General features: G+C 48.4%; 1 protein-coding gene across 2 annotated transcripts in view; it reads left to right on the top strand.

The window, feature by feature from the left end:
- Nucleotides 1-6,282: 6,282 nt before the first annotated feature.
- The window catches only part of DNAJC27 (DnaJ heat shock protein family (Hsp40) member C27), a 99,592-nt gene continuing 85,804 nt past the window's right edge, over nucleotides 6,283-20,070 (top strand). Inside the window, exon 1 of one of the 2 annotated variants that reach the window (XM_085613088.1) lies at nucleotides 6,283-6,538. In XM_085613088.1, coding sequence (XP_085469214.1) covers nucleotides 6,452-6,538 — 87 coding nt within the window. In that variant the 5' untranslated portion in view covers nucleotides 6,283-6,451. The remainder of the gene's footprint in view (nucleotides 6,539-20,070) is intronic. The other variant, XM_085613089.1, reaches the window with a different exon arrangement.

Below are 20,070 nucleotides of genomic sequence, written 5' to 3'. Positions count from 1 at the left end.
AGACTGAAGGAATAAGGCTTCTTTATTTAAAAAGGCCTCCCTCGACTCAGAGAATGAGGAGACACGTTTCGGCTGACTCAGCAGCCTTTATCATTCTGGTAGGTGCCATTTTGTTTCAACATTATATAGCCAAAACCTAGTAGACAAGGAAAAAATCCTAATCACTTAATGTGAAATAACAAAGTACTGGAAATTTAAATATGTACAATAGACGTGATATAATTATTACAAAAGTGCATGGTGAAAATTGTAAATGAATAAACAATATTAGAAACACAGATTGTGTTCAAATGTAATGTATGTCTGCCTAATGCAACGACAATCCACCATGAAATATGCACAATTATTTAACTGACATGCATAATGTATCCCATGTCTGCCAATGATCTAGGGGTGTGTATATATATATATACATATATATATATATATATATATATATATATATATATATATATATATATAGTTTCATTTAACATCTGGGAAAGCCTTTCTGTTAGAGAGTGTTGCACAACTAAAACCTCCAACTCCATGTTTATTTTACTAATTCATCGCTTCAGGTGACACCTTGACTAGGTATCTCGACTCACCACGCAATTGGGAAAAGTCCCCAGTCCCATCTTCAAGAACTAGAAAACTCCACCCATAGTCACCTTTGCAACTCATCTTGCTTGTGCAGTTGGCCAGGATCAAATAGCGATATGTGCTGTTGGACTGTGGTTTTTCTGTGTGCCCCCAAGCTCCTATAGGTAGTATAGAACATGAGGGAGAGTCCAGGCTCCTCAGTCATAATGATGATTCCAGAATGGCTTTTCAAGGTCCACGCTTGGACCTATTCTATCTTTATAGGGACCACAGCCACTTACTCCATAGTAGATACCTTGTTTTAATGGAGGGAGGGAGAGTGCTACACCCCTCCTTACCATCATTCAGCTTGAGTGCAGTTTCTGTGGAGCAAACATTTCAACATCCAACTCTCCTCTGCGAGCTTGGAAGTGATGGCAGCTGCCAGAAAAACCTCCACTAAAAGGAAGTATTAGACCAAATCACTAAGGTTGCACCATTTTGCCCAACCAAACAACTTTAATTTACAATTTGATATATTTTTATCATCTAGGCATTGTGCGCTACTCTCAACCCAGAACAGGTGCCTCCGTCTTTCTGCTCCCTGGGGGTGGTTTGAGGGTGTTTACCCAAAATCTGCCCCTGGGGAACATAAAGGTCACTTGCAACCAGGGGAAAATGACCTCCCTCCCCCTAAAGAAAATGAGGTGGACGATTCACCCAGACCATGCTTCCATCCAGGAACAGGTGAATTGGTCTTTCTGCCCCTTGGAGTTGGATTGATGGTGTTAACCCAAAATTCTGCCCCCAGGGAACATAAAGACCAACAGGCACCCAGGAAAAAAAAATTCTAGAAATAAGCAAAATGGGGTGATGGTTGCTCACTCACACTGCAGGCCGTGCTCTGACTCCAGAACTGATGCATCAGTCTTTCTCCTTCCTGGGGGTGGATTGAGGGCGTTTACCCAAAATCTGCCCCCGGAACAGGAAGGCCACTAAAATCCAGGGAAAATATCTCTATACTTAGAAGTGTAGCATGACTCGATGTCTGGGCAGGCATCACACATAACAATTTTTTTTAATCTCTCTGGTGTCTAGGGAGCTTTCAGCCCTCCAACTGCCACCCCATCCCCCCCAACAAGGTGGGCAGATTGGAGGTACAGATCTCCTATCTACCCAGGGTGGGTTGCAGACATACTGTTGGGGTCATTTTGGGGATGGGTGTGGGCCTTGGCCCGATATTTGGGCAGGCCGCCCCCACCTCTGCCAACAATTTAAAATATCTCCCTGGTGTCCAGTGAGCTTTTTGCCCGCCCCAGGAGTACATTTAAGGTAAAGACCTACTATCTGACTCCAGAGGGGCAAAATGACTGTTGGGTCATTTTAGGGTTGGGGGCTGGGCCTGATGTCTGGGCAGGCCGCCCCCTACGCTCAATAATAAAATAATCTCCCTGGTGTTTAGTGGGCCTTCTGCACCCACGGGGGGTAGATTGAAGGTAATGGCCTCCTATCTGCCCGGGGGGGGGGGGCAGAAAGACGTTTGTGGCTGTGGAAAACGGGCAGCACTAGCCCACTGCCAGGGGAGGTCCACTCCCCCTCCAAAACTACTCTCAGGGGTTTAGTGGGCTCCCCAGCGAGAGGAATATTGGAGCATTTGCCCCGGGAGGGGCAAAATGACTTTTGACCACTGCTGGTGATTTGGGGGGGGTGGAGACTAGGTCCAATGCATGGGTTGGATACTACCACATATTTTTTCTAAAAGAAGAACAATTGGTAGTGCCTAGTGGGCTTTCTGCCTCCCCTCTCACATGTGGGGGCAGATCAGAGGTAATAACCTCCACTCTTCCCCCAAGGAGGGGCAAATAGACTTTTGTGGCTGGGGGAGAGGAGGAGCACTAGCTTGTTGCCAGGAGGGGAGCCATCCCATCTCCAAAACTACTTCCTGGGTTCTAGTGGACTTTCTCCCCTTCCCCCGCCCGTGGCAGATTGGAGGAAAGCACCTCCTATCTTCCCCCAAAGGGGGCAGAAAGACTGTTGCAGGTGATTTAAAGGGGTGTGGGATAGGCCTGATGCCTGGGCAGGTCACCCCCACCTATTTATATACAAAAGAGCAATCCCTGGTGTCAAGTGTACTTTCTGCCTCCCTGAGGCAGATTGGCGAGAATAACCTCCAATCTGCCCCAGTGAGGGATAGGGGGCACAGAAAGACTTGTGGGTCTGAGGGGTGCACTACCCCCTTGTGAGGGGAGTGCTCCCCCTCAAAAAATAGTCCCTGGGGTCTAGTGGGGAGATCCCTGCTTGGGGATCGCCTTCCGGCTGCGAACCTCTTGCAGGGATCCACTAGGAGAAGGTACCATTGGAAAGGGGAGATCCTCCCCTTTCCAATGATACATCTCCTATCTGAATCAGTGTTCTGGGTGCGATAAGTGCCAACGCACTGATACAGGGAAAGTGAAATGAGACGATCGGCTCATTTCACTTTCACACACCAAAGGGATTTCCTGCCTCAGGTGCCAGGACATGTTGGAGCCGGCTCCAGCACTTCCTTAGCACCAAGAGGTTAAAACCAGGAGGACTAATAAACATATTAAAATGTATTTGTAAAACAACCACATTAGATATTAAAACCAACAGGAAAAAGAAACATATTCAGGTGTATTCATTGCAATCATACGCTTTGCAGCCTTCATCAATCAGACTATCAATAAAGCATTTTAAAGAAAGCCTTTCAATTCAACCATAAACGCGTGTGTGGATATTAGAGACTTTATTTTCTGTCTTTAAGCCACATAATGCAGCCATAGAATCAACATCAAAGAATCCCCACACTCCAAAGTCTGAGAACAAAAGCTCCAGCTCTGGGAGTGCTTGAAAATAATGGAAACGTCTCCCATGTCATAGTTTTTGGGCACCGGGAGGCTTAGGGTTGTTGTGGTGGTGCCCGTGCTCCTCCGTGGGGCACCAGAGAGAAAATATGCACATTTTCATCTTGCGCAGTCCCTCTGCAGAACACCCTCCTGCCCACACGCTCCAGAGCCTCCTGGCTGTCTCGAAGGGCACCTGTAGGGGGGCAGAAGAGTCCACGCTTTTCCCATAGATACTCTTGGGGAACCATACAGGGTGCCGCAGCAGGTCCAATCCCTCGAAAGGTGATGAGATGGCATTAGGGGGCCAGCTCCACTGGAATTGTAGAGACCCAACGTAGTCCTAGTGGTCAGCTGGAGTCAAAGTCCTTAGATCATCCTTGCAGGACATCAGGTGGCTTCTCTTTACAGCTGGGCATCCTTTTCCCCATCATCACCCCCCAGGTTCAGGGTTTTCTCAACTGTATCTCCATGTGCAAAGGGTTTTAAGAGGGGGTGGAATCCCAGGCCGATCTTACTATATCATCCTTCCACCCTGTCTCAATACAAAATCCAAAGAAAATCCAATACAAAATGGCGACTTCAAGTATTCGCTGGTAAGAGCTCCACTGAGGGCCTCAGCTAAATCCCTAGCTGACATCACTGCCTTATCCCTTCCAACCAAAACTTCAAAGGCGAGCCTCTCCTGTGTTGGTCCCAGACATCTGGACTTTCTCCTGTGTTCTAGTAGGCCTGAGCTGTCCTAACCCAGGTGAAGTAAGAAGATCATTATCAGATGCAGATTTCTCTCATACCCCTTCCTTTCCCAGGAACTGAGTCAATCACTGATAAATGGTTCCTTTGGGTAGAGAGCCCTTTGTTTCTGCTGCTGGAGAGCAGAGTAATTAACTTGGGGCCAGATGTACGACCATTTCTTGCGGTCGCAAACGGGAAATCGGCCCGTTTGGGACCGCAAAAAAGGGTCCTGGCATGTATAAACGCGATTTTGCGAGTCGGTGACTAGCAAAATAGCGTTCTCAACTCTCTATTAGGAAGGGGCGTACCTTCCTAATAGCGAGTCACAATAGAATGTACCATTGTTTTGCAAACGCATCTGCCGCCGCAAAACACTCGCAGTTTACCACCTACTTCAAGTAGGTGGTAAGCCACTCGCCAACAGGAAGGGGTCACAGACATGGTGGTCTGCTGACCCCAGCAGGCCACCATCCCTGTTAGTGCTAGCCATTCCTAATGGGCTAGCAAACTGAACCTGCGCAAAACTACGCAATTTACAACTCACAAATTGGAAGGGTCGTACATCTGGCCCTGGGTTCAGTCAGGGGGATAAAAAACCTGTTTTGATCATGAGCTTGGGCAGAGAAAGCTGACAAATCTTGAAGTCTCATAAGATGTGTTTATGAGTTACGGGGAACATCAAATTAAAACGCTGCATGCGTGTTTTATCCCAGCTTGGGACCACGCTGGACCCTGTAGGCGTAAGTAGCATAAAACTGTGCTTTAGGGCAGAATTTGTCTCTATGTATAATATAGTGAACACACTAAACCCGGGCTGAATTTTGATTATGCTGAAGTAATCAGAGTAATTTTGGTAATTTGGCGCTACTCTTTGACGCGCAATTACCGATAAATACGCAATTACTCCTGCTTGGGTAATTAAGAGGAATTTGGGGAAAGAAACATGTAGCCAGCGTCAGCAGCCACTCGCGCTCACTATTCGTGTACTGGTGCATTTAGCACTGTTTCTTAGCACAAAACGCATACTTGGGTATATATTTGGACACAAGGATGCATTTTGCTCTAGGATAATGCTCTAAGATAATGCTCTAAATACTGGTAGTAGGATGGGGAAAAATCCTACCCTAATAGCACTTTTAGCGAGAGTGAGCGGCAGCTCCCCTACATACCAGATAACCTATAGGGAATATGGGAACCACAACTTTTTCTGGCGCCACCACCATGCGTAAATTTCTCGTTGATCACCCCACCCTTCTGGCGGGAACCCATAGAATATAGCGCGTAATTACAGGGAACCCCTAGAATATATCACACAATTACAGATTTGTATTTTGCATAAATACAAGTAAGTTTGCGGAAATTTTCCTTAATCGTGCCAAAGCAAAATACACAAATTTTCGCACATTCTTATGTGCAGACTCTCTCCCAATTATCTGCTAGGTATTCATGCATTGTCCAGGCCCGCAGTACACTAGGCGTGGGGCCCCGAAGCACACGCCCTTCCATCAGCCTCTAACTCCGGGTACAGAGGTTACAGCACTTTAAAGTGGCATAGAAACAGTACATGAGGAGTGGATGTAGGCTTATGGCTAGAGCTGCCAACCTGGGAGTTGGGGAACAGGGTTCGAGCCTCGGCGTGGGCTCAGCATCCTGTGATTCTGGACAAATCACTTAATACCAAATAATGAATGTGTCCTTGTGTGAATTAACTGGCGTAAAGCACTCCAATACCTTCGGGTCAAGTTCGTGCTATATAAATCTGCAACAAAAATAAAATTAAAATAAGGAGCTTGGACAGAACTAGGAATGCAGGGCGCTCTGCTGCAAGCTAATACGGGTTTGATTAGTCTCCGCGAATGGATCAAATGCAACAGCCTCCTCCTGACGGTTTCGCAGGGACAAACTCATAGGTAAACAGAGTGACACGGCAGCCTCAAACCACAGGACCCGTCCATGACCGACACGAAGCGAAAGTATAATTCAATATCCGTCCCCAAGGCATGGAATTCTAACTCACGATACAGGTTACGAGGTCCCACAGCCAATGAAAAACTGAGAATCTCCTAGCCAATCTGTGGTCACCTCTCCCTCGACCGCCCAATCACGAAAGGTCCTTGTTTCCACCTACGTGATTGGTTGTAAGCGCTTAGGTGCTACAACAAGCGCTGGCCCCGTTCCCCGTAATTTCTGGGCTAAATACCTCCTTAAAGGATTTGAAAAGGACAACGGATTTCAGCATTAGCTGAAGAACTACCTAGAAGAATTTTGAACAGCTGGTCATCGTTGTTGTCATGGATACCAATTTACAGAAGCGGAAAGAGATCAGGAAGTCCCTGCGCATCAAAGTGATAAGCATGGGCAACGCGGAGGTGGGCAAGGTGAGCAAAAGGAATTTTGGGGGTGGGGGTTTGTTTAATCGATGGCAGCGAACAGTTGTTAGATACTGTGATTCGCGCATGCGTGTAATCTCCAAGGCAACAGTAGGGCGTGCCGCGTCAGTCCCCGCCCCTTCTATTGATGCCCATTGCATGTTCTTTATTTACTTATTTTTATTTTATGCGTTTTTATATAGCGCGGACTTTACCCGAAGGTGTCAGAGCGCTTCACAATAGGAACAGTAATGATACATGAGGCGAAAATTACAAGTGAGCATGTTACAAAAGCAAACGTTACGTTACATGAGGCAATAGTGACAATTGTGCAAGTATCAAGAACGAACAAAATACAAGAGGTAGCAAACGATACGTTACAAAAGGATACAAAAGGAAAAAGTGACGTGTGCAGGTTACAAAAGCATACAAAGTACAAGTAGAGGTAAAAAACTGCAATAAATGGCAGACACTCAAAACACTAAAACAAACGTTACATGAGGCAATGGTGGCAATTGTGCATGTATCAAAAGCAAACAAAATGCAAGAAGTAGCAAACGATAGTTACAAAAGGAAAGGTAACATGTGTGCATGTTACAAAGGAGTTCAAAGTACAAGTAGAGGTATAATACTGCACTAAATGGCAGACCCTCAAAACACACTGGGAAAGCACTTCTATAGGCATGGAGAACAGAATTTCCTATAATGGAAGGACTTCCTTCAGCTAATAGAGGGTGTGAATTAAATTTGGAAGTGTCTTTGAAGGAGGAGAGCTTTGAGGTTAGTTTTGAAAGCCTGGAAAGAGGTGGTGGTCCGGAGCTGAGGCGGAAGTGAGTTTCAGATTCTCACCGTGTTGCTTGAAAAGGATTGGGCCATCGATCTTTCCTTCTTGAAAGTGGGAGGTTCAAGCAATACATTTTCTGCATTACGTGATGTTCTGGAGCCTCCAGAGAGTTTCAGTTTATTCGCCAGGTAGTGAGGGGAGGAGGAGTGCAAGGCTTTGTGGGTGATACAGGCAGTCTTGTAGATAGATCTTGCCTCGATGGGAAGCCAACGGAGGGTGGATAAAATGGGTGTGATGTGGTCGCTTCTTTTGGGCCCATATATGAAACAAGCTGCTGAATGGAGAACAGACTTAAGGGGGGACAGGTGGGATTTGGAGAGACCAGTAAGAAGAGAATTGCAGTAGTCCAATCTGGAGAGAACCAGCGATTGGACCAGGGTTTTAAGGTCTTGCTCCGGGAAGAAGCGACAAATCCCCCAAAGAAGGCGCAGTTGGTATCGAGCAGACTTTGCAATGGAATCGATGTGGGAGAGTAGATTGAGTTTTTTGTCGAGTATGACACCAAGGGATTTTGCGCTGTCGACAATGATGGGTTTATTGTTGAGTAGATTCATCTGGTCCATCCATGATTGAACCGGGAGAGGAGAAAGTGAGGAGAGGAGGAGGTTTCAGTTTTGGAGGGATTCAGAATCAGCTGATGAATTAACATCCAGGTTTGAATGGAGTCGAGAGTAGAGCTTAGGCTGGAGAGATCGTGAGTGGAGGCCACCTTAAGGTAGATTTGAGTGTCGTCAGCATTGAGATGATAGTGGATCCCGGATTTACTAAGGAGATTTCCCAATGGTTCTAAATAGAGATTGAACAATGTGGGTGCAAGTATAGAGCCTTGAGGAATACCTTGACCGACCGCCAAAGGAGATGAAAGACTGTTCACTATTTTGATCATTTGGGATCTATCAGAGAGGAAGGAGGCAAACCATTTAAGCACAGTGCCCTCCATGCCCATTCTCTGTTGAAGAGTGTTAAGGAGAGTGTTGTGATTGACAGTGTCAATGGCTGCAGAAAGGTCAAGGAGAATTAGAAGACAAGACTCTCCCAAATCGAGTATCCGCAGCCCTTCATCAATCACTTGCAGCAGGAAGGAGAGTGTTGTGATTGACAGTGTCAACGGCTGCAGAAAGGTCAAGGAGAATTAGAAGACAAGACTCTCCCAAATCGAGTATCCGCAGCCCGTCATCAATCACTTGCAGCAGGGCTGTTTCAGTGCTGCAGTTTTGAATGAAGCCGGACTGGAAATTGTCAAGAAGATCATTGTCCTTGATATGACAAGAGAGTTGTTTCGCTACACATCTTTCTGTGATTTTCGCAAGAAAAGGTAGGTTAGTGATGGGGCGGTAGTTGTTAAGGTCGTTCTCATCAGCGGTGGGTTTTTTAAGCAGAGGGGTGACCTGCCCAGTTTTGAAGGAAACACGAAGGGAGCCTTGACAGAGGGAGAGGTTGACCAGAGTGGTCCAACAGGAAAGAGAATGGGTATAGAAGTCAAAGGCAATGGCACTAGGGATGGGGTCAAGAGAATGGTTGGAGGGCTTTGTTTTGAGGATGCATTTGAGGAGGGCACCTTCAGAGATGGGGTCAAAGTTCTGCCAAATGGTTAAGGATTTGCGCTCCTCTGTGGGGGTAGGATGAATGACCTGATCTACAAGTGATTTCACTTTTTCGTCAAAGAATATAGCGAATTCCGCTGCTTTCTTAGTAGAATCCTCCAACTTGGAGGTTGGGGGAGAGCAGTTTTGGTTCTTGATGAGGTCGAATAGTTTTTTGGGTCTATTTTTAGCTGAGTCGAGGAGGGATCTGAAGTGCGACGCTTTTCCAAGGAAGATGTGCTTGTGGTACTTGGATCTTGCTGAACGAAGCGTGGCCAAATTATCGGTGGAGGGCGCTTGTCTCCATTGTTTCTCAAGGACTCTTAGGTACTTCCTTTCTTTATAGAGGGATTTGTTGAACCAAGGTGCTGAGGGAGTAGGCCTTTCCTTTTGCTTTGGAGAGGAGCGACATTATTGATTTCGACAGCAAGGACTGTGAGGCATTGGGAGGTGAGTTCGTTAACATCTAGGTTCGGGTCTAGCCTTGGAAGTGATAGCAAAGCAGAATCACAGAGGGTACCGAGGTCAATATTTTTAGTGTCACGGAACCAGGAAGTAGCCCTCTTAGGTTGGCCGAGAGTTATAAAGTGTGATAGGTGAAGAGAGAATGGAATGAGGAGGTGGTCAGACCAGTCTACATGAATAGGGGTAGCGATAGTCAGCAAGCCTGCTTTAGAAATAACAAGGTCCAGGATTGAGCCCTTAGAGTGTGTTGTTTCTGTACAGTGTTGGATAAGATCGTTTGCAGAGAGGAAGGTGGCCAGCAAATTCGCAGAGGTGTCTTGAGGCGAGCCCCAGTGGACATTGAAGTCACCCACGAAGACCTGATTGTCACTTTGCGAGTATTGGTCGCTGATGAAGTCAGTGAGTTCCTCCATAAACGAAGGGCTGCTACCAGGCGGGTTGTAAGTAGCATGGAATCTGAGAGGTGAGCGGTGGTGCAATTGAAGCTCAAGAGATGGGCATTCAAAAGTGCGAAAGGAGCTGTTAGGAAAAGCCTTAAGTTGAAGGGAGTTTCTAAAGATGACTGCAACACCTCCCCCAACTTTGTTAATTCTGTCATTTCTCAATATAGAATAGCCTGTGGGTAATAGGAGATCAAACATAGAGTGAGAGGTATCGTTGAACCAGGTCTCTGTGAGGAAGAGCATGTCAATATTGTGCAGGATGATGGTATCGGTGATTTCAATTTTGTGTTTTATTGCAGATCTGCAGTTGTGGAGCATACAGCGCAGCTCTGTCGAGACTTTTTTGGTGAAGGGGGCACTTGGGCTATTAGGGGTGATGGGGATATTGTACTTATACGAGGGTGCTCGGGAGGGTTTAGGTGGATGAGTGGTTCTGACAGAGGAGATGGTCGGAATAGTGTAGATAGTAGGGTTACTTGAAGAAGAAAGTGGACGAAAAGTGGCGTTCGAGGACTTGTGTGAGTTTGCGATGTTTGCAGACAACAGGTTATGCTTGGCTATTATGGGGTGTGGGGGCGAGGTGCATCTCGTGGGAATGTGAGTGCTTTCCAAAGGAATTGATGTGTATGGAAAAGTGGAAATCTTGGAGCTTAAAACTGAAATGGTAGCTTCAAGTTGGGAGATGGAGGTGATAAGAGAGCCTAGCTTATTTTCCAGAGAGAGTAAGGCAGAGCACGGCATGTTGGGTGGTTCGATGGAAACAGGAGGGGGTGCACCTGGCGGTGGAAGGCAGGGAGAGGTGGGGGAACAGGAGGGGAGTAGGGGTACAGGGTTCAGAGGTGGAGAAAGGTGGTGGATGAGAGCAGGCGTTGGTGCACCAGAGGTGGAAGGAGAGTTGTCTTTGTTGGCGTTGCAAGAAGGATAGGAATTAAGGACATAATTAGGGGGAGATAGGAGAGTAGCGAGGGGGTGGGGTGAAAGGAGAAGAGAGGAATGTGTGGAGTCATAGGGATGAAGGAGGTTTGGGCGGAAAAGAGGGGAGGGGGTTGAAGAGGTCTTGTCAGCTAGGTGAGGTGGCTGTGAGGGAGCGGGCATCTGGCAGAGTGAGGGGGGTTGGGAGATGGGGAAGTTGAAGAAAGGAAGTGGTTCTGCTAGGCCCGAGGGAGGTAAAGGGTTACCAAGGGGGGAAAGGGGATAGCACAGCATTGCTGGAGGAGTGGGGGGAAGGAAAGAGATGCAATGGGTTTGTGGAGAAATCGGGGTGCATAGCGAGGGGAGGAGGGGGTAGAAAAGTGGAGAGGAGGAGGGAATAAGGGGAACGAAAGGAAAGTTAACTAGGGGAAAAGGCTGGAGGAGAGGTGAACTAAAAAGGGGGGTGGCAGGAAGGGATAGGGGGAGGAGATGAGAATGGAGTACCGGGACGGTGCAGATTGGACGAGGAGCGTGTTAGCTAGAGGTAAGGCTGAAGTGATGAGGGGGGGGCATACTGTGAGGGGGAAGGGAAGAATGGGAGGGGAGGGGGAGGGAAGAGGGTCAACCTGTGCCTCCCGAGGGTGCAGCCTATTGGAGAGGGGGGGGGGGTCAGGGGAGGAGACAGGGAGTAATTGGTGGAGCTGGGTGAAGAGTTAAGGGATGACCCGGTCGCAGGGGAGGGGAGTAGGGAAGGGTAGAGGTGGTCAAAGAGAGAGAGACAGGTGTCTTTGGCTTGGATCATGACAGTACCCTTGTTATAGAGTGAAATAGTGAGGGAGCCGTTGAAACACACAGAGGGGGGAATTTTTAGCTGTTTCCCATGAGGGATAGAGGAGGAGGAGGTGACGTTAAGGGAATTGTAAAAGCTGGTGGACCAAGAGGGGATGTCGTGAGTGAAAAAAATGTAATCGTTTTTGAGCCTCCCATAACGACCATTGTAAAATTGATCAACAAAAAGGGAATCAGGGAAACATTCAATGGTGTTATGCTTGAAATGTTTTGCTGAAGCTTTAGTCAGGTTAGAAGGGTAAATGATTTTGTAGCAATTAATTCCAGACTTAACTCGAGTGGTGGCCATGTTGGGAAACTGAGGAGGAAGAGGGTGGTGGGGATATGAGAAGGGTGTTACTAGGAAAGCGGTGGTGAGGAGAAGTATAAGGACAAGAAGGGGGCACATATTCCAGACGTCGGGTGAAGAGATCTGAACTAATGTGCAGTCAGGAAAGTGAGGCGATTAGGAACAGGTTGTTACTTCAAGATAGGACTGAAGATGGAGCGGTGTAAGAGGAAATTCACTGTATTTAGCATCAGCCTGTAACATAAACCACATTATGCACAGCATCACATTAGGCGCCAGACGCATTGTACGCCCATAATCTCAACAGTTTAATATTAGACCCTAACCTCCTAAGTATCTCCAACAATTGGGGCATAAAGCACAGGGTGGAACATAATCTCTCGGGCATAAACCATAGTATGCAAGACAACCTCATAATCATAAAAAACACATTTAGAGGTAACCAGATCAGGGTCCGTAAATCATACTACATGAAATACATTTCCTAGCACCACATAAACACATTAGGGCCTGGCGCCCTACAAACCTCCCAGTCCCCCTGGCCAACTGGCCATCTCAAAGGGGCTCAAATGCCCTGTGTCCAGAATGTCGGGGCTGCTGCCAATGCAGCGAAAGTCCAGGGTGCGTACTTGCGCAAATCTAAACGTTGCAGCTGGCACTAAGTGCTGCGCAGCTGTGAAGAAATGGGGCAAGGAGTGCATCTCACTCCTAACTCAGACAGAACTGCCCCCAATTACCCTAAGAGACTAGAGGAGGACAACTTTTGTCAGCTCATCCGTTGGGAGAGGATTGATCTGCCCTTATTGTCCCTTCTAATAATGCCTCGAAGAGAGGCCCGTAAGTGGTGAGCCACCCGGCCCAACTTCCAAATTGGTGTCAAAGGTATCCAGCCCAAGCTGCTCCTCCACTGGGATCAGGCCCACCAGCCCAGCAGGAGATGCTTCGCTGTGTTGTCACCACGGGCGCCTTCACTCAGGCTGCTGCCTTAGGTATGTGGCGGGGTGGGGCCCACAGGGCGCTGCCAGTCGTATTATGGAGCCCTCCCTGGTCGCCTAAGGGCGGGGGGCTTTGACGTGCGGTTCGGCGCAAAACAGGCCCTGGGGTCACACCACCGCCGCCAGGTGCTGCGTCTAGGCCTCACCTCCGCTCTGCACTAGTGGGAGCTGAAAGCCACTGCCGTGATCCTTAGATCTCCAGGTGTAGTCGGGAGGCTGCTTCAATCAAGGGGTCATCAGGCCTCGTCTTCGCACCCCTCACCACAGCTTTCAGATTGTCCGGGCCCACTCCCTGGGGATTGCGGCTTCTGTGCACTGGCCTGGCTGGTGAAGGGTAATCACCTTGCCCGGGGCCACACCTGGCGAGAGATCGTGTGGTGGTTCACTGTTGGGCTCAGGATCACTTCAAATGTGCTTAGAGGGCTCCGGGGATGGGGGCACCACAAGGGGCAGGGAACCATCAGTCGGAGCCTCCCTACGAGGCTCTGTGAAGGCGCCTGACCGACGCCATCTTAGGGTCAGGCACCGTTCCAACGCGATCACTCCCGGTGGCCCACCCTCGTGTAGGGGGGAGCCCCTCTGCTCTCCTCCGTACCTTGCGTTGTGGACAATGTACGCCCTCGAGCTTCAGCTCCACCGGGTGTTCCCCTCCGTAAATGAAGTTGCAGTATGGGAATAGAGCATTATGCCGTGGGTACCGATATGGGGAAAGCTGCCCTCATGCGGCTGGAAAAGGTTCCCTGGGTTAACTGGATGGAGTCGCTGGCGCCCTCGTCTGCCTCAGCATCCGCACGGCCCCTCTCTGGTCCCGGGGCCGCACAATTCGTGTCGGTGACAGAGCTTGGTGACAACCGCTATTTTGAGATGTGCCGTGGGCTCCGGCAGTAGGAGTGTCTTTACCCCGCAAACATCATCAGCAGCTCCTAACCCGCCTCCGGGGAGCCCCCGCACCTCCAGGTGCCCCAAGGCATCGGGTGACTCGGTTTTGGGGGATGTAAGTGCCTCAAAACGTGAATGTGGTTGGGCCTGGAGTGGAGCCGATCGGAGTCACGTCCTCGCCTTCTCGGGTATCCTGCTGCCATGCCAGTAGTGACTGGCTCTGCCTCTCGTTGTTCCGTTCTGGAAAGGGAAATCTCTGCACAGGACAGTCCAGTCCCGCAGAGGTCCTTCAGAGCCAGCGGCTCTCTAGGCAGGTAACAGGAGTGATAAGGGCTTCCAAGTTCTGTAGGGGCCATGGCCCCCCCAACAATATATCCCTTGAGGGGTCAGTGTTTGCAAAGGGCAGCAGTCATGGTGCCACATGAGAGCGTACTAAAGTCTTCACACTGCTCGGCAACAGAGCAGCTGTTCTGACACTTTCAAATGCCTTTATACAGCTGCATCATAGGAGGTGGTGTTGTTACAAGTGGTTTGGTGACGCCATGTTACTATTTTATGCTCTGTAAACTTTAGATCAGGCTTCTCCAATGAATAGCTCGTGAGCTGCTGTTAGCTCACCAGCTACCTGTACAGCTTTGCCAAGTGTCACACATCTGGCGTTATACTAACGCATTTTAAGGTTATTTCCCGCATTACTACAAGTGCACAAACGTATCACACATTATTAAATTAAGTTGCATCATGTCTCCCACTAACTTGCTGTCATGTAGTTCATTTCCAGTAGCTGGAAAGCAGCTTCCTCCACTGACAGCGACAGATGGGGCAGAGGATCCCTGCAGCCAATGCAATTACAGCTCATGTTTACAGTCTTCATTGGCCTGAGCTGTAGTGTATCACAAGGCTGAAGGGATCCCGATTGGATAATCTTTACTGACATGATACGCATTGGAGCATGGCCCGCCCTCCGTGGATCTGTGGCCCTCATTTGACATGATGATTGTAATCATCGGAGCAGCGGTGGTGCAGCAAGAGACCCAGACCAACATTCCAACACAAAGTAAGGAAGACGTAGTATGCCTCTGTGGGTGTAACAGGGTCATTTTAAACCTTGAAAGTGACCAAATGGCTCCATCCCTGACTCGGTGGAGGGAGACCAGCATAACTTTAGGGTGCTCCAGCGCACATGACACTGACACACTATTACTGTTTTAAGTCAATTAAAGAAGTGGGCTAATTTATTATATGCCTCTAATTACATGGTTAAATGTTTGGTTCGTGTCACTCGAAGTGTCACACATGAGGCAATTAATTGTCACAGATAAGCGTTTGGAGAAAATGGCTGAATTTTCAAATATATTTAAAGCTGAAATTTGAGTGATACACATTGTGACATTTGGGAGACTTTTTACAAATGTTAAACCCTTGGGCCCAAGGTCATGCTGCTGTCACTGTTATGTATTAAACAAGTAGAGGCATTCCATATTAACAAGTAGTTGTTTAAATTAGTGCTGGCAGCAACCAAGCGTGATCACTGGTAGTGATCTTGTATGCGGTGGGCACCAATATACTCTTGTCTGATGTGGTCACAATTAGAACACTAGTGTAGGAAAGTAGGATCTGACTTCATGGTTACCCCCACTTTTTGCCTGGTGTTTTGCTGGTTTTTGACTAGTCTGACTGGGATCCTGCTAATGAGGACCCCAGTCTATCTGCTTTCTCCCTAAAAGTTTTATGCATGTACTTTGGTACACTCCAGATTGGATACTGAGGTACCCTTATACGTCCCTAGTATATGGTACACATGTACCCAGGGCATATATACCCCAGAGGCTTCCCATGGGCTGAAGCATGTATTATGCCGTACATTATACACTAGGGAAAATGACCAATCTCTCCCTGACTCCCACCCCTGAGATAGCCTTGCTGGGGTACACAGTGAATTTCCCAAGGAAAATCAGACGGTTTGCAGCATTGGGTCTGCTGCTGGCGAAGCGAGAGGTGGCCGTTCATTGGGGGCGTAAGTCAGCACCGACTGTCCGGAACTGGCTGCAGAGCCTGGCATATTGTAACATTAACAGTGAACTATACGCAAGTGTGATGCCTAGCTCGTCCCGCCCCAAGGACATATGGGTCCCCTACCGGTCATATATAGAAACACTACATCACGATTCGGATCAGCAGGTGGGGCAGGGCATAGTGCCAGAAGGAGTGGAATAGCCATTTCTCTGCAGATTTTTTATATCCTATTGTTTTATTGAAGTTGAATAGCATTTCTATATATGTTAAATCCATATTCGAAAGACACAAGTATTAAAGATTTTTATTGCCTGGGTAAGATATTATCAACAGGGATCACTCTATTTAGTTTATACACTGCATATTGTATTTCAGATAACCTCCATTATTTGTGATTTATATTGTAGGCAGCCAATGGGAATGTGCATAGACATGGACATATCATGATATTGTATGATGCTGCATTGGTGAAAGAATATATCTGTACAATGTTTTGAGATTGATGAAAAGGAAAATAACGTTTACAATTTTTTTTTTTTAAATAAATGCATGTATTATGCCACCCATGAGAGGCCATGCAAAATGGAACTACAGGTCTGCTACTGCAACCTGTGTAAGCTGGTCCTTCACCACTTACTTTAGATATAGGTTCACTATATCTATAGGTCACTACACTTAAAACTTATAAGTCACCCCTATAGCAGGCCTTATCAAGCATGAAGGGTGCTGGGTTTTATTTGAGAGGGTGCCCCTGCATGAGCAGAGCCCCTCTGCAGCCTTCGGAGACCATTCTCCCGGGTTGTCTGTGACTCACTCAGACATATATGTAGAGGTGCATTATAACCTCGCTGTAAATGCTATCTTGAAAACGGCTGCATAGAAACATATCATGTTTGGTATCACACACCTTGGAATCATACCTTCACACCGGTAACCGGTGTGGGAGGTATGATTCCAATCTTTCGTGGGGTCACTGGTCTATCCGGTGCCAGCCATCTCGACACGGACAGCACAAAATGGATGCTGTCGACCAGAGACACATTTCTGCCCTCCTGCTGCTGAGCCAAGCTCGAGCAGAGGAAGGCAGCACAATAGGCATCCTGTCACAGGGAGGTGTGACCACCTCCCAGACAGGAGTTAGTGTATTGGGGCTGGGTGGGTGCACTCTGAGAGTCCCTGAAAGTCTGCACCTGGGGCATATTTAGTGTCCTTCTGCATAGTCCCGCTCAAACAAGTTCTGGGAGCCGTTGGCTCCTGCTCTGGCGTGAAACTGGACAAAGAACATGGGATTAACCTCCCTTCTGTTCTGCCCCTCCCCTAGGAGGGTCCTATGAATCTGTCCAACCCTCTCTTGTGGGTACAAAAGGGCTTATCTGACTGTAGTTCTTTAGATTTTACGTGGACAAGATTCTACTAGAAGAAACCACTGACCTTCGACCGTCTAGACACTCTGGACTTCGCTGGACTTCGACTGGGCCTGACTTCGCTGCCCTCTCCGTCCAAAGCTTTGTCTGTGCCCTTGCTCCATACAGGCTTAGTGCAGGACCTGTGGTGCCCTAAGGACAACTGAAGAATTTCCCTCTGGGTGAAGGAGTCACTCCCCTGTATTCTCAGGCACCTCAACGCAACTGATCGGTCTGCTGCTCCTGAGCTCCTGCGGACTCTGAAGATTCCAGCAAAACAGGAGGTGGGTTACGAAGGTCCCTGAGGTCGATCTGCCCTCTCAGCAAGTTTGAGGCCAGTATCCCACGTGGGGACTGCATAACCCGAACCCCTGTTCACTGCGTCCATTTGCAGTTGCATATGCTTGTTGCCGTTTCGCTAGCTTGTGCATTGGACTCCGTGCAGTCCTGAGCCTGAGCAGTAGTTGCACCAAAGAACTCCCGCCTACTCACACCAAGTGCTCCGTGGGCTGGTACTTTGCAATCTTGCTCGAGGTCCCCTCACGACTCCTGGTCATTCGGCCTGTGCGTTCTCCTGAGGGTCATCTACATTTCTGTTGGGCTTTCCTGGTCGCTCCAGACGTTCCCTGACCCCCCATTGCTTGGTGAGTCCCCTGGACCTTGCTGGTCCACACCGTAGCCTGCTTGACCTTCCTGCGTGGGTTGCTTTTGCCAAGGTTTGTTGGTGCTCAAGCCGGACACGACCCCTCAGCACTCAACATCCTTTGTGGGTAAATTCGCATCTGGCTCCTGGTCATCGTCGACGTCTCCTGGTCCTCGTGGCTGCAGAGTCAAGCATCCCTTCTCCGCACATGAAGCATTCGTCTACCGAGCCCCTGGTCTCTCTGAAGTGACCCATTCTCTGTCCCCTCTGCTTTCAGGTTCCTTCCTTCCAGAATCCAGGCTTGAATTCCACCGGACCCTTTTCACCTTCACCGCAGCAGCACTTCTTTGAAGTCTTCCATAGAGAGCGACGGCAGTTTCCGACGCCACTTCAGCCCTCGGCACCCGGCTCCTCTGGGATATGTAACTCTGGTACTACAGTATCCACATGTGGGGTGGCACTCCAACCTCTTATGTTCTGAAGGGTTTCCTCAAAGTCCTCCTAGAAGGGTCCTTAAACTGTAAAAGTGCAACCGCGACTTCCCCATAGAATTGTACAGAGCCTGCGGTCGTGTTAGTACACTGCACCCGTCCTCTGTGGGGTCCCTATCTACTCACCATGGGTGGTTCCTTGGGGTCCCAGCGATTCTACGTGCTCCAGACCTTGTCTTGACCTAAGTCGTGGTTGTTATACCACTATTTTAGTATATGGTTTGGTCTCTCCCTGGAGCCCGCTGTGTATTGTGCTACTTACAACTGTTCTATTGATCTCGTATTGTGTGCTTTGTGTTCTATCCTCGGGTAGAGGATACTAGAGAGTGTTATATTAATAAATACATTCTTTTATATAACTACTGTGTGGTTCTCCTTTCATTTAATTAATTCAGGAGGTGATATTCTGGTAAAACAAGCTGCTTTACATTCCTTCAAAATTAAGCCGGAAGGCTGCTCTCCACAGCTACCACTAGGAGGATGCAACGGGGAGGATTGTGGTACGCCCAGACGGAACTCCAGAGGATGCTAAATGCGTGCTTGATACCTCCGAATCATTTCCAGCTCCACATGGGAGACCGCTACTATTTGAGTGACGGTACGGACCTAACTTGATGAAGACACAGAAGGGAGACCCGACACACATTGGAGGGGGCGCGCACCCCCGTACTGAGGGCTGCCCCATGTGACGAGGGCAATTGCTCTTGCCTGTGCCACATACTGACTTGGAGTGATAGGTGACTTCTGGCATCATCAGATGCCTGATTGCACGCGATCTTCTGAACTGTAATGTGTATAATTGGTTACCTGCACGGGACTCGTTGAGCTGCGGGAAAATGATATTGCTTATCACCTTGTTGTGTGGGGGGAATGTTCGATTTGGGATGCTACTTACCTGACAGCAATTGCAGCCTATTTCTATGCTGGCGGTAAGCAACAGAGGGCTACTATCTCACCGGGGAGGTTTGAACGCCAAGGGCCTCGCTTCACCGGCGTGATGATGGACTCTCAGCAAGATGCGCTTCGGGAGGTCAGGGCCTTGGCCTCTGTGGGTAGTATGGGGCGGTACATTCTGAGAGTTGGCTTGGAAGTTGTGAGCCTGAGTTGTTTGGAGACACTGCCTTTGGGAGGGGGAGAGGAGTTTCAGAATACACATTATTGTGTACAGCGGGGATGTTATAGTTGCTCTACAAAATGCAAGGAAAGTTGCTGGAAGTATGACTGGAGAGAGTGTGGAGGTGGAAGGGATGTAATGGGGGGGGGGGTGAGGTGTGTGATTGAATACCTAGGATGGATCAGACCTGAAAATTCCTTACTAGAAATGTTCGGGAGTCGGACAGCCTGTTAAAGAGGAGGAGAGGATACGCTTACCTGAGCAGGAATGGGATTTCAGTGGGCTTCCTTCAGGAAACGTATACTTGGGGGGAGGGGGGGACTGCATAGGTCAACTGTGTATGGGATGGAGAGGACAGTTATTCGCAACTTCATCGCCAGTTATGCGTGGAGGCCACTGATCTGGGTGGCGCCAGGCAACCCGTTTTCAGCCTTGGGGTGACAGTAGACAAGGAGAGTACATATGTTATTGTCACAGACATGTTCGACGCCAGAGTGCTCTGCCTAATAAATGCTTATGCCCCCAATATAGATTTCGCAGATTTTTATGGTGCACTAATGAAAGCTGCTGCTGACTATATAGGACTAAAGGTGATATTAGCAGGTGAACTGAACT

Source organism: Triturus cristatus, chromosome 6 (genome assembly GCF_964204655.1).
Source record: "Triturus cristatus chromosome 6, aTriCri1.1, whole genome shotgun sequence".
In the NCBI taxonomy this organism is placed as follows: Eukaryota; Metazoa; Chordata; class Amphibia; order Caudata; family Salamandridae; genus Triturus; species Triturus cristatus.
Note: the sequence above shows the minus strand (reverse complement) of the source record. Positions and strands in the feature narration are given on the sequence as shown.